Source organism: Salvelinus alpinus, chromosome 16 (genome assembly GCF_045679555.1).
Source record: "Salvelinus alpinus chromosome 16, SLU_Salpinus.1, whole genome shotgun sequence".
In the NCBI taxonomy this organism is placed as follows: Eukaryota; Metazoa; Chordata; class Actinopteri; order Salmoniformes; family Salmonidae; genus Salvelinus; species Salvelinus alpinus.
The window spans coordinates 28,755,561-28,769,761 of NC_092101.1; the positions used below are offsets into that span (position 1 = coordinate 28,755,561).

Here is a 14,201-nt window from a genome sequence, read left to right on the forward strand (position 1 = left end):
CATCCGCACCACTAAATAATTAAACCGTGAAAGTTTAGTCTTACTGTTTTACGATCAAATCAGTGCAGATGAAGGACAGTAGCTGGTAATAAAGGGATAGTTTAAGCGCAGCAGTGAGGCTGCAGTGTATAAGGGCTCTTACCTTCCTGTCCTGAGAGTCCAGGATGTTGTCCAGCCACTTGTAGAGATAACCATCAGAGGAAAGGCCAACGTTATCAGCCACTGGACCACAGCACAACACTGCAGACATGGCCTACAAAGTAAACACACCCACAGTAGACAAACATTTACCACGTCCTGACTCAGAAGTGTGTATAGTGTTTAGAGTGTGTGTGACCAGCTGGTTGTACCTTGAGAGCACAGTACTGGTGTCGGTTGATCTGCATGTTGCGGTCACTGTACCGGTCCAGTGGAGTGAACATGATGCTAAAGGGCCCGGCCCAGTGGCTGAACAACATGAACAGACTGTGTCTTAGAGACTGCTGAGGGAAGATAGTCCTCCTCTGGTGCACTGGTGGGAATACACACAGAGATGTCTAACAAATACTGACAACACACACATATACAGACTTTTACAATTTGTAGTGTGTGTGTGTATGTGGTACCTGGGACGTTCTGAATGATGTTGGCCACCAGAGCACTGAAATGGCAGCGGATGTCCTTCAGTGTGTCTGAGTCTTTGTCATTCTCAGCCTCCAGCAGCTGTCTCGTCAGATCCACATACTCCAACAGCACTGAGTTCAGAGAGTGACTCTCCCCATCCAGACCTCCACTCGCCCTGCACACACGATAGGGGTCAGTAAATTCAAAGATGGAAGGTCCATGATTCTTTACTAGGATACTATACTCTATAACCATATGTAGTTCTATCTCTATTAGGGCATCTGGCCTGGTTTCCACTGACGTCTGACTGATGACACCAGCATCAGCCAGCAGCTCAAAGATCCGGACCAGCTGGACCCTCAAGATGTCACGACGCCTGCGTCGCTTCATGTTCTGCAACAGAGGAGAAGAGTTACTACTGAGCAGGGCGAGTGTTGTAGGTAGTACAGTGTTTTGATGTTAGATACATGACAGATGCGAGGGGTCAGTGAGCTGCACCCACCTCAGGTCTCCTCTCCAGAGCCTCCTTAATGATGGGGTTCAGTTCCTCTATCAACTCTCTGAAAGACAATAGAAGGTAAACTACTGGACAAACACTCATACATGCCCACACACACTTACTTACCCATTACATACTGTACCTACTAACCAAATAACCCTAAACTAGGCAATATCAACATTTGCAAATTCAACCAGGTAACTCAAAACAACAAAAAACATGACTACCAGCCACATACACACAGGGTGGCTCCCTCACCTGAAGGCCACGGGGTTGGTCCTGCCAAGCCCCAGGACAAGAGACTCTGTGATGTCCATGCTCTCAGAGCGCATCATCGGGACAACGTGTTTGAACAGGGACGAGGGGGACGGAGTGCCAATAATCTGGATACACACAAAGGTCACAAATCGATATGACAACTCAAATCATTTTTAAATCTATAACTAAAGGAAATAAACATGGCATAGGATTATCATTGACAGCACCCATGTAAAACATTCTTGGGGGGATAGTTGGTCACTGCGGGGTCACGCCCTCTGACCTTTGAGTCGTAGCTGTAGCCGCTGTCTGGCGTGGACGCCAGCGTCTCAGGCGGGGAGCAGCGGATGGAACCAGAGGTGGAGGAAGAGGAGGAGTTAGGGGAGGAGGTGGCGGAGCTACAACAGAGGATCAGGTAGTTCCTCCACAGGCCCACGTACGAGTCACCACTGCTGCTCAGGCTGTTCAGCTTCTTAGCATTTATAGGGCTGCTGCAGGGGCACAGGTCAGACAATAACAGGCAGGTGGTATTAGAAAGTTATTGAAATAATATCCTTGTGTGCCACATACACACATTATAAAAGACCGGCAGCAACTGTCGTCTTCACGGGGCTCATATCCATAAACAGCTGAGAGCTAGATCTATTAGGATGATGTTACCCACAATCACACGCCGAGTCTCCAGTGATGGTGTTCACCGTATGATCACCATAGACCAAACGGTGACATCATCCAGCACTCTAATGAGCAGACTGAAACCACATCCATTCTAAGTGCCTTTTAACAACCTCAAATGTAACGCGCACACACACACACACACAAACAAAACCACATTAACAGAGAAAGGCCTAGAGACATACTTGATATCCACTTGTGGAGAGAGCAGCTGCAGGCGTGTGTAGGCGAACATCCAGGCGTAGTTGAGTGCGGTGGGGCAGTGCTTGGGCAGGTGCTCCTGGCGCAGGTAGCTGGACAGGCTGATGACCCAGGGGTCCTGGCCCTGCGTCACGTGGGCAAACACCCAGATGTGCGACGGGCTGACCACGTCAAATTGGTGGCTGATGGGAGACGAGCTCCATTCTGCCAGCGTCTGCAGGTCGATACCACTAGGGCAGTATAGCAGGTTGGTCTGCAGGGGAGAGGGGAGGGTCAGGGTGTGTGTGTGTGTGTGTGTGTGTGTGTGTGTGTGTGTGTGTGTGTGTGTGTGTTGTATTAAACAACAGCTTTGCCATTCTTACCTGATCAGCTCCTGTGAGATGGATGAAGCTCTCCAGCACAGAGGCACTTAGTCTGTCCATCACATCTATGGCCAACTCCTCATCTCCCTGAGAGCGACAGACAGAAACCATGAATGTGAGTCTCTTGCACCTTACTTGAGAAACACTGCATCTCATTATTTTTGTCACTTTTAGATCCCCGTCTATCAGTGAGTTGGTAGTTACCTTGGCAATGCCCAGAGCGGTGTGCAGGGCTCGGACCTCTTTGAGGACATTAACAGCCAGCCTCCGGGTGGCAGGGCGGCAGCTGCACAGCACCACCAGTGCCAGGCCCTCCAACACGTGCAGCACCCCCCACAGAGGAGAGCGTTCCAGGGGCAGAGACGGCCCGCTGCCAGGGCCCTGCTGGAGCACACACACAGCGTTACTTTCTTACACAAACCCAAGTCAAAATACACAATAAACCTACTACTACAGTACAGAGCAAGGAGTTCCAGACCCTTTCCTTGTACAGAGTTAAAAACACACAGAGCAGACCAAAATATAGCAGGACAAAAAGAGATGCCATAGCTATCCACTCTCCACCCACCTTGTTGCTGGTCTGGACTGCCTGCCTCCACTGGCTGATGAGCTGCAGCAGCATCTTGATGGCGTTGTCCAGCAGCGTGGGGTGAATGTCAGTGACCTCACGCACAATGAAGTAGACAAAGCCAGAGAGCACGTCCTCCCTCCACTCTGGGAAGTCCAGCATCAGGGCCTGCAGGGTGGTGAAGGCCAGGCCGCGCAGTTCCTCATCCATGTGGATGGTCAGCCTGAGGAGGAGAGGGCACAGGGGTCAAACAATCACAAACAGAGCTTTTTAAATACACAGCTTTTGAAGTCCTTCCTAGTGATGCTGAAAATAAAAGCCCCATTGCTTTGTTCATCAATTAATCCCAGACAGAGGTGGTGCATGTGAAGGAGTGGGGTCCTTACTTGGCCAGCAGCTCAATCAGGTCCTGTCTGCTCATGCCATCTGGGATCAGTCTGGGGATGGCCGCCACACACGTACGGAACAGATCAATCTTCGGCTTCCTTTCCCCCCTGCAAGACAACACAGTTAACAAACGTGTAAAGAACACTCATGTTATGGGTCACATATGTTTTAAGTCAGAGAGGCACTTACGTGATCATATCCTCAGGTTCCTTATTGGACATCTGAACGTTGGTCATGCTCATGGAGCGCCCCACCTCCTTGTCCAGGTGACGCAGCATGTTGTCCAGGGCCTTCCTCACTGCTGGGTAGTACAGTGACATGCCTACACACACACATATATATATATATATATATATATTACTCTCACACTACACATTTGACCCTAAAATGACCCACTGCCATAAGCGTATTTATTTGAGAAATGAATTTGACAGGGAGAGCACACAATCAACATTTCAGTTTCAACATCAATGTAAAATTGCTGGAGTTAGCAACAAAGCTAGTCATATCGGAGTGATATGGCCCGTTGTGAGGGGAAAGGAGCTCAGAGGTGGTGACCTACCGATGACCTTGGCCTCCTCGTCAGTGAGGGTGGTGGCGAGGAAGATCTTCTTGATCCGCAGGGTGTTTCCTGAGGGCATGATGGCCCCTGTGGTGGGCATGGGCGGCTCCCCGTCTTTCTGCTGCAGACTGTCAGCTATCACCAGGAAGGCCCTCAGGCCAATATTCATCCTCTAAGAGAGACAGCAAGAGAGCATGTGAGAGGGAGAGAGGAGAGCGAGAGAGAGGGATAGAGGCAGGAAGGGACGGTCAGAGAATGAAGAATGCAATCACAGTGAGAGTATGATTTGATCATTAATGTCTCTCGGCTATCTCTTACTTCTGGATTGATGGTGAATGTCTTGTGAGATTTGCCCACACACAGGAGGTCATAAATGATCTCCTTCATAGCAAAATCCAGCCTTTCCTGTGAAATCAGCCACAACAAATAATAATCACTAATCATAGATAAGACACAAGCCACTACCTGCTGTTTAGAGGAATTATACGGGGAATTATACGGGAATCACTACTCCAGCATGGCCTCATTAGACATACCTGAGCTATAAACTGGATGATCTTGACGAAGATATTGAGGGGCGTGTCGCGGGGCACCACGCTACGGGAGCCTTTGGGGAAAAGCGCTGAAACGATGCTAAGCAGCCGGCTGCAGGAAACAGGAGAAGATTCAAGGGTTAAACTGGGATGTTCACCGAGGAGACTGTAGACTAGACCAGTTCTGAGTGTAGATGGGATTCTAGTTCTGGTTCTGCTAAAGGAGTGATGTGGGCACTTGCTTTGTTCTATATGGTGATTTAGGTGCTGTCTGGATGACTTTCATTACAGTGTCAGTTCATGCTGAGATGGTGTGGAGTGGGCCCACAGCCTGTTCTGTCCGGGCTGGTACTGACCTCTGTGTGACGGTGTTGCTCTCACACTTGATCCTGATGATGTAGACCCACAGCAGTCTGTAGAGTGACTCCAGTGCCACACGGGACATTTTGGGATCTTTGTTCTAAAGGGCCAGAGACAGAACACTTTCTTCACCCACCTGTCTTCTCACTGTGACAGATTCAAGTCTGGTGTGGGGCATGCCACATAAGCAGGGATCTGACACACAAACCATTCACTTAGACCTTCTGTACGGAATTAAGCAATTTATACGGCCCGTTTCATTTATAGAGATGTTTGAGATGCCCCAGTGATGATAAATGACTCACAGCTGTGATTTGATGAGTCTGCTTCAGATCTAAAATAAACTACTGATGTATGAGATTGCTGAAATGACTTAAGCTTGTCAAAAAATTAATTTGTTCCAGAGTGACTCTGCCTATGTATAAATGTACAGCATGTTGTGCTAGCTGTAGTTTGTGACGCATGTTGTGCTAGCTGTAGTTTGTGACGCATGTTGTGCTAGCTGTAGTTTGTGACGCATGTTGTGCTAGCTGTAGTTTATGACGCATGTTGTGCTAGCTGTAGTTTATGACGCATGTTATGCTAGCTGTAGTTTATGACGCATGTTATGCTAGCTGTAGTTTATGACGCATGTTATGCTAGCTGTAGTTTATGACGCATGTTATGCTAGCTGTAGGTTATGACGCATGTTATGCTAGCTGTAGGTTATGACGCATGTTGTGCTAGCTGTAGTTTATGACGCATGTTATGCTAGCTGTAGTTTATGACGCATGTTATGCTAGCTGTAGTTTATGACGCATGTTATGCCAGCTGTAGTTTATGACGCATATTATGCTAGCTGTAGTTTATGACGCATGTTATGCTAGCTGTAGGTTATGACGCATGTTATGCTAGCTGTAGGTTATGACGCATGTTATGCTAGCTGTAGTTTGACGCATGTTATGCTAGCTGTAGTTTGTGATGCATGTCATGCTACAGTTGAAGATGGAAGTTTACATACACTTACGTTGGAGTCATTAAAACTCGTTTTTCAACCACTCCACAAATGTTTTGTTAACAAACTATAGTTTTGGCAAGTCGGTTAGGACATCTACTTTGTGCATGACACAAGTCATTCTTCCAACAATTGTTTAGACAGATTATTTCACTGTATCACAATTCCAGTGGGTTTCTTTCCAGAAGTTTACATACACTAAGTTGACTGTGCCTTTTAACAGCTTGGAAAATTCCAGAAAATTATGTCATGGATTTAGAAGCTTCTGATAAATGATGTAAATTAGCCTGAGTCAATTGGAGGTGTACCTGTGGATGTATTTCAAGGCCTACCTTCAAACTCAGTGCCTCTTTGCTTGACATCATGGAAAAATCAAAAGAATCAGCCAAGACCCTTGAAAAATAATTGTAGAACTCCACAAGTCTGGTTCATCCTTGGGAGCAATTTCTAAACGCCTGAAGGTACCACGTTCATCTGTACAAACAATAGTACGCAAGCATAAACACCATGGGACCACGCAGCCATCATACCGCTCAGGAAGGAGATGCGTTCCGTCTCCTAGAGATGAACGTACTTTGGTGCGAAAAGTGCAAATCAATCCCAGAACAGCAGCAAAGGACCTTGTGAAGATGCTGGAGGAAACAAGTACAAAAGCATCTATATCCACAGTAAAACGAGTCCTATATCGACATAACCTGAAAGGCGGTTCAGCAAGGAAGAAGCCACTGCTCCAAAACCGCCATAAAAAAGCCAGACTACGGTTTGCAACTGCACATGGGGACAAAGATAGTACTTGTTGGAGAAATGTCCTCTGGTCTGACGAAAGAAAAATAGAATTGTTTGGCCATAATGAACATTGTTATGTTTGGAGGAAAAAGGGGGAGGCTTGCAAGCCAAAGAACACCATCCCAACCGTGAAGCATGGGGGTGGCAGCATGTTGTGGGGGTGCTTTGCTGCAGGAGGGACTGGTGCACTTCACAAAATAGATGGCATCATGAGGTAGGAAAATTATGTGGATATATTGAAGCAACATCTCAAGACATCAGTCAGGAAGTTAAAGCTTGGTCACAAATGGATCTTCCAAATGGACAATGACCCCAAGCATACTTCCAAAGTTGTGGCAAAATGGCTTAAGGACAACAAAGTGAAGGTATTGGAGTGGCCATCACAAAGCCCTGACCTCAATCCTATAGAAAATTTGTGAGCAGAACTGAAAAAGCGTGTGCGAGCAAGGAGGCCTACAAACCTGACTCAGTTACACCAGCTCTGTCAGGAGGAATGGGCCAAAATTCACCCAACTTACTGTGGGAAGCTTGTGGAAGGCTACCTGAAACATTTGACCCAAGTTAAACAATTTAAAGGCAATGCTACCAAATACTAATTGAGTGTATGTAAACTTCTGACCCACTGGGAATGTGATGAAAGAAATAAAAGCTGAAATAAGTCATTCTCTCAAAATGGTGATCCTAACTGACCAAAGACAGGGAATTTTTACTAGGATTAAATATCAGGAATTGTGAAAAACTGAGTTTAAATGTATTTGGTTAATAAGGTGTATGTAAACTTCCACTTCAACTGTAGGTGTAGTTTGTGATGTATGTTACACAAGCTGTAGTTTGTGATGTATGTTATGCTAGCTGTAGTTTGGGATGTTCCAACCTCCGGGGAATGTTTGTACAGCTGAGCATTCCCAAAAATCTGTGACTAAAGGTGCAATTACACAGTGCTGCCCATCAAATCCATGCACACAACATTCGCTCCAATATCAACACAGCTGACAGCCATACAAAGGATTCTTTCAAGGGTACTGCAATAACCTTTCCACCCATCAGTGGGCCATGGAGCTGCGAGGGTGCCACACACAGCAGCATGTCAACACCAATGATAAGAGAATTGGGTGTAACTCAGGACTATTACAGCACACAAAATGCTGCAGTACTCTATGGGTCTCCAAAAATAAACTACAAAATCCATTTGGAACGAGTTCTCAGATCTACCAGCAACCCATTCCAGGTAACTGGCTTCAAACCCCTCAAGGAGTAAGGTAGGTATCTGAGAATGTGAGTGTGCGCTTGATGCACCAGCTCGATGCTCTAACCACTACTACAACACACACACACACACACACAAAACAGCAAAGCCATAAACCACTAGTAAAGACAAGGCAGCAAAGCACAAGCCAAAATTGCATCTCAAAGAAATGTGTGGCTAATAGCCAAGTGTCCAACCACTACTTTCTCTGTAATCTTTACTCAATAAGTTCCACTTTAAGAGGACTATCAGACTCCAGAGCCTCGTTGCCCCTGGCTTAGTAGCTGCATCCCCTCTGTCCTCCAGGACGAGGTCAGATGACCTCTTGGATGGTGTCATGCCACCATCCAGACACCAGACAAACTCACCTGCAGTGTCTCAATCTGCTTTCGGATGCTGTTGTTAGACGGCATCTGGAGCGAGTGAAAACGTGAGAAAACGACAGGAGACACTGAGTGTGAGGATGTGGGGAGGTAGACATGCAGGTTAAAAAGAGAACAGAGCGACAAAATATAATAGAAACACAAAAATGACAAGTACGACAAAAAAAACTAACTCACTCCTAACTGACTTCGATCCACTTGAATCAGTCTCATATTAGATGTCAAACATTGTAAGATGCAAAGTATGAAATGCAAAAGTAACATTGACACATTAAAAAATTCATCTATGTTCTATGAAGACTAATATAGGCCAAATGAAATGTACCTTTATTTTCTAATATTTCATACTATTTGAAAGTGAAGAAATGAAAGATGTGCAATAGAAGGCAAGTGAAATTGACATGGAAGGGAGAAAACACACAAAGCAGGCCAAGGTGAAGCGAGTAAAAAGTAAGTAGATAGTGCGAGGACAGGGACAGTGAAAGGAGACCAGGTAGGAAAAAAATATGTATGTTACGACTATAACACACACAATCTACTAGGCTCATAAATCTGAGCAGGTCCACCCATCCCATCACTAGTCTGATACACTGTACCAAAGGTATAATTTTAACCAATTGAGTTTTGATCTCCTTAAGGCACAAAACTGAATGGATTTGAAACAGCATTTGAACTGATCTTCAAAACAAGGACAGGTTAAAATGGCCCAGTGGACAATAAGAGCTAAATCACACACTCAAACAAATCTCCACCAGAATCATGGTTCCACCACAAAAACACGGGAGCTTACATTAGCACCAAATAGGCTTAGGGGGTTAATTAAAAACTATGGAATCAAATCTCTCACAGGGAATCAAAAGCAAATGGATCACCACATGACTGTGATCATAGAGTCAGTTCAACAAAAGAGTCATCATAGAATCACCACCACAGAGCAAAGGGAATTATAGCACATCTCCACCATGGAATCAATCTCCACAAGGGAATCAATTCAGAGTTTGAATTGAGGAGCGAGGAGACAGTCGCAACACAGTGCATCTCGGCAGAATTAGCTTGAAGATGGTACAGGAGAGGAGCATGATTGATTGGCTTGATCGGTTTGTGATTGGTTTGCGGGGGGTTGTCGGACAGGGGAGGAGGAAGATATGATCATTAAGGCACACCCTTTAAACCAAAAACACCTCATGGAGTTGTGGTGTGCAGGGGATATCTAACGTCTCACTATGACAATTAACAACGTACCTGGTAAAGAACATTATGCTAGAGCAGTAAGGTTTCAGTCATAGTAACAGTGATAAATGATAGAACTTGGTATGCAATAAACATCTTACATGAATATCTTTAAAAGGAGGCTCATTGCACTTACTACTGCCTAAGGGATAGTAGATAATCTAATTTCATAATAGAGTCTTTAGAAAATTATACTCAATTACATGGCCCACTTTTAAACATTAGGGAATATAAAATATTAAAATATTAAAAATATAAAACTAAGTGTCCTATTAAATGGGAAATTGGCATGGAAGTCTGCATTTTCCTTCATAGGCCAGTATACTAGGCAACTGGTTTAGGTGATTGTGCTGTGTACCTTCAGATGAGAGAGGCAGTTTGTGAGGAAGATGTGCCAGTTATTGAGGAAGAACAGCTTCTGACTGACACACAGCAGGCACGTCACCAGAGGATACAGAGCCTGAAAGAGAGAACACACGTCAACCACAGAAGAGAGGGGAAGGAAACGAGAGGAGAAAGAGAGAGAAGTGGGAAAGAGGGAGATGGTGTGAGGAGATTAAGAGTTAACAAGTTGATGTCATAAAAAGAGGGAAACGAGACATAGCAGAGAGAAGTGGGAGGGAAGGTCCAGATAATAGTGTGAGAAAAGAGACGTTACCAAAGAGTGCTTCTTTCTGGAGCTAAGGTCAAAGGTTGTCTGGTAGAGCATCTCCACAAAGTTCTTCAGGCACGGCACATTGACTTCATTCTTCACCGCCTGCAGGGAGGGAAGGAGCGAGGGAGGAAGCTGTCACCACTGAGCTCATTCAATACGTGCGACCGAAATGGTACCCTATTCCCTAAATAGTGCACTACTTTTCACCAGGGCCCATATATAGGGAATTAGGTGCCATTTCAGACGCATCCAATGACATTAGCCAATCGAAGGTGCTTTTTATGGTAGCTAACACAGAGGAATCTCTTATACAGAAAGGCTCTATCCTACTATTAACTTGTCTAGCTATAACCAATGTGGGGTTTTCCCATGTTTTGTGTTGTCGTCTGGGTGGTACTCACAGCAGCAACAGGGATGAGGATCTCAACAAACAGGCCAGCCAATGCATGCTTTATGTCCTTATCCTTCACCTCCAGGAAATACTGGGCACACTCCTGAGGAACACACAGATGCATACCAACATGGATGACAACAGTGACAAATAAGTAAACAAACCAAATAGACAAATGGAAAAACAATAGACCGTGCAACAGATTGTCACATATGGGCAGAAACCAACAGACATAAAGGGAATGTGGTGGCACAAATAAACTACGGCAGATTACCCAACATGTTCCATCAGCATGCTGGGAAATCAGGGCTTGTTAAGAGGGGAGCATATTGAGTGAGCTTTTTACTGCCGTATTGAGCTTAACGAAAAGGCCTTGCTCCGTTCAGTGCTCTTGGCACAGTGATCTGCTATCTGATCGTTACTCATCTGGCTTTATGAGGCTCTGCTACAGAGAGCTGCTGAGCTCAAACAAAACGGCTGCAGTAAAACATCCATCCTGGGTGTAGTTCAGCAGAGAGCCATTAAATCCCTATACGCAGCCACTCAGACAATCAGATATACAGTACTGTACAGTCTGGGCATCAAATAGACTAGATAGACGCCTGTTGCTTGGACACGTCAGCGTTAAATTCACTAAAAAGGAGGTTTTGAAACAGGGAGGGACTATCTGAACTTGTCCAATAAGAAATGCATATTGTCTTGTTTTGGTACGGTTTGCCAAGGTGTGCTCTACCCAGGATAACGAACCTGCATGAACTGGAAGGAGGCCTCGAAGTCCTCCACGGGGTACATCTTGACCCTGAAGAACTTCATGCCCATGATGAGGCTGATGATGCTCTGGACCACGTAGGGGCTCTGCTCCTTCTGCCTCAGCTCCTTCAGCTCCGTGATGAACTTCTTACGCACCGCCTGGAACCTGGAGAGACACACACACATTTTGACTAAGTCTTCCATAAGGAGCGGGCTCCTTTTTAATATATAGTTTAGGAGTAATAGGAGTAAAAAGGAGTGACATGTTGAGTTATATGGACTGTGTTAAGATGACTTGAACTTGGAACAATCTGAGAAAACGCTTACTTTGACTGTGTGAGCACGCCGATGACCTCAGCATACAGGTCTGCGATGATGTGCACATTGACAGTGTTGGGGCCAGAGCACCTGCCAATCAGAACACATCCATGATCCACTCACACTCAGAGAAACAGCTCTCATGATTTGTTAACACAGGGGGTATGAAGACACTGACCATGAAACATCAGACTTGCTTAGGAGCAGCTAAACAAACAAACCCATTAAAGCAAATATCATCCCAAACAGTGTGATAAAAGTTATGGCCGATCAAACATCCATCTCTCTAAAACCACAAGCATGTCGCTGCATTATGGGTTGAAGCAGCTGAGTGAAGGTTTACTCAAGTTGTCTAACAAGTGGCGATTGTGTTTTCTTTAAGTGACATTAATATGTGGACAGACCATACATTGGTCATAAAAAACAGTCTATTCAAACACCCATAAAGTAATAAGTGAATCAACTGCAGAGCCAAAAGCCCTCTGGAATATTGTGTGCTAGACTAAAGTATAGTATGTGTATTAAATGGTGTGTGTGTCTTGTGTTTGTTTACACTCACCCCTCTTTGTGTTTAAAGTGCTTGAATGCCAGGTTCAGAACTTCATGTACTAAAGTATCTGGCACGGGGTGAAGAGGAATCTGTGACGTAAACATGAAAACATCATATTAGGTACATCAATACTTCCGTCATGCTGTCTCTCTCCCTTTACTACCGTTCATTATCCTCCCTGTTGGAGCCAAGGACAACCAAGCCCTGAGATCAGTGAAGGTTTGTTCTAAGAGAGAGTGGTTTGGATCTGGATAGTCTGGGGTCGGTCTAGATGCTGTAGGTTCAGGATGACAGCTCGCTATGCCTTGGTATGCTGGCATTGCAGTGACAGTGCATGCTGTCTACCACACTGAGGAAGAGGATTCATCTAACAGACCAGACACAGGACTCACCTGTTTTAAAACTTCTACTGTAACTAAACAGAATATGAAATCTATGGCTAAGTCCCTCCTCTCCAATAGGTAGTCTTTATCCCGATGCTGTTCATCCCTAGAGAGAGAGAGAGAACGTTATGACAGATTGTGGGAGGTGAGGGGAGGACAGGAGATAGGGATGAGCAGATTAGGAGGAGTATCGTACCCTTTGGACTTGGTGCTGGAGCGAGGTCTGTACTCATAAGACTCATCCTCAGTGCCACTCTGCCGCCGGTACCAGTCAAAGAGTGTACGCAGCAGGGAGGGCAAACAGTGTTCCGCTACGGAGCTCATAGAGCTTATTAACTGTGAAAAGAACACATACACATTACAATAGCTAGTTATTACAGCTTACAGGTAAAACATCCGTCCAGCATCATGAGAATGTACATAAAGGTCAAAAACATGAACAATACAAACAAATCCTCACCAGAACAATCATCTTAAATCACCAATATTACACACATACTGAGGTTCTATATTTGATGTAAAAGGCTCCACTTTAAGGAGAGATGAGGAAAAAAGAGGATGCAGGGATTGGGAAGAATATCTAGAAAGAAGTGGAGCGGGGGTGAGGGGAGGGGACCGAATCACTGGGTGACATACAATAGAGAACAGGATGTATTGATTGGGATTGTAAGTGCAGTGTTTGATGACATGTCGAGCACTGCGAGGTCCTATCCTATTGAGCGGCTAGCGCTAAAGCCGCCATAGCACAGGGCTCTGCAGTGCTATACAGTCAGAACGTGGGCCGACCAACAAACAGGCTCCGTTAGAAACACCTCATCAGCACTTTGATCATCAGAATTGCAGCCTCATACTGTGAATGTATTATCTATTAACATCCCCTTTGCAGACTAAAAATGGTAGGGGTATATTGCCATAATGCTAGCAATAAATATGTTTCTTCTTCAACTACATGCACCAGAACAAACAAAAGGTAAATCTATGCATGTCAAGCGTATAGTTTTTACTGTCAGTCAATCTGCAGTGGGGTACAGTAAGTAGTCTTCTACACAATGAATGGTGTGTGTGTGTGTGTGTGTGTGTGTGTGTGTGTGTGTGTGTGTGTGTGTGTGTGTGTGTGTGTGTGTTGAAGGACAGTGCGGTGTGCTGAGGGTGCTGGATGATGGATGCTGGGAGGGAGGGAGTTATGCAACTGCTCTCTGTGCCCTCCCGGCGCCAGGCGGACAGACTCCAGCACCCAACACTGATTCACTGCTAAGGATGACACAGCGATTCTGCTCCCTCTCCCTGTATGCTCGTTCTACCGCACTCAGAATGGAGGCAGCTGGATCTATAGCGCACCATAACCTCATTGGTTTTGTGCTGAACAAAGCACTCTGCAGCAGCTCCATTGTTCAGAGTTCTGCAGGCACCAGTCAGAGATGAGGGACGGATGGATGGGTCATTGAGTGGGGATTGATTGGGTGAAGCTGGGGAGTACAACTACTGTATGGATGGGAGGTACAATTAT

General features: G+C 45.4%; 1 protein-coding gene across 6 annotated transcripts in view; it reads right to left on the bottom strand.

Annotated features, from left to right (window-relative positions):
- Window positions 1–14,201, bottom strand: part of LOC139541295 (protein furry homolog-like) — an 82,618-nt gene that overhangs the window by 33,893 nt on the left and 34,524 nt on the right. For 4 of the 6 annotated variants that reach the window (XM_071345793.1, XM_071345792.1, XM_071345794.1 and 1 more), the window contains exons 4-29: window positions 12,891–13,030; window positions 12,704–12,800; window positions 12,321–12,400; window positions 11,771–11,851; window positions 11,441–11,609; window positions 10,704–10,796; window positions 10,306–10,404; window positions 10,006–10,107; window positions 8,403–8,447; window positions 5,005–5,108; window positions 4,652–4,760; window positions 4,434–4,520; window positions 4,116–4,287; window positions 3,743–3,875; window positions 3,553–3,660; window positions 3,167–3,389; window positions 2,803–2,982; window positions 2,599–2,685; window positions 2,221–2,489; window positions 1,644–1,851; window positions 1,361–1,485; window positions 1,106–1,163; window positions 905–996; window positions 606–778; window positions 351–511; window positions 143–253 (exon numbers count right to left, since the gene is read on the bottom strand). In XM_071345793.1, the coding sequence (XP_071201894.1) occupies window positions 143–253; window positions 351–511; window positions 606–778; window positions 905–996; window positions 1,106–1,163; window positions 1,361–1,485; window positions 1,644–1,851; window positions 2,221–2,489; window positions 2,599–2,685; window positions 2,803–2,982; window positions 3,167–3,389; window positions 3,553–3,660; window positions 3,743–3,875; window positions 4,116–4,287; window positions 4,434–4,520; window positions 4,652–4,760; window positions 5,005–5,108; window positions 8,403–8,447; window positions 10,006–10,107; window positions 10,306–10,404; window positions 10,704–10,796; window positions 11,441–11,609; window positions 11,771–11,851; window positions 12,321–12,400; window positions 12,704–12,800; window positions 12,891–13,030 (3,306 nt within the window). The remainder of the gene's footprint in view (window positions 1–142; window positions 254–350; window positions 512–605; window positions 779–904; window positions 997–1,105; window positions 1,164–1,360; window positions 1,486–1,643; window positions 1,852–2,220; window positions 2,490–2,598; window positions 2,686–2,802; window positions 2,983–3,166; window positions 3,390–3,552; window positions 3,661–3,742; window positions 3,876–4,115; window positions 4,288–4,433; window positions 4,521–4,651; window positions 4,761–5,004; window positions 5,109–8,402; window positions 8,448–10,005; window positions 10,108–10,305; window positions 10,405–10,703; window positions 10,797–11,440; window positions 11,610–11,770; window positions 11,852–12,320; window positions 12,401–12,703; window positions 12,801–12,890; window positions 13,031–14,201) is intronic. The other 2 variants (XM_071345797.1, XM_071345796.1) reach the window with 1 other exon arrangement.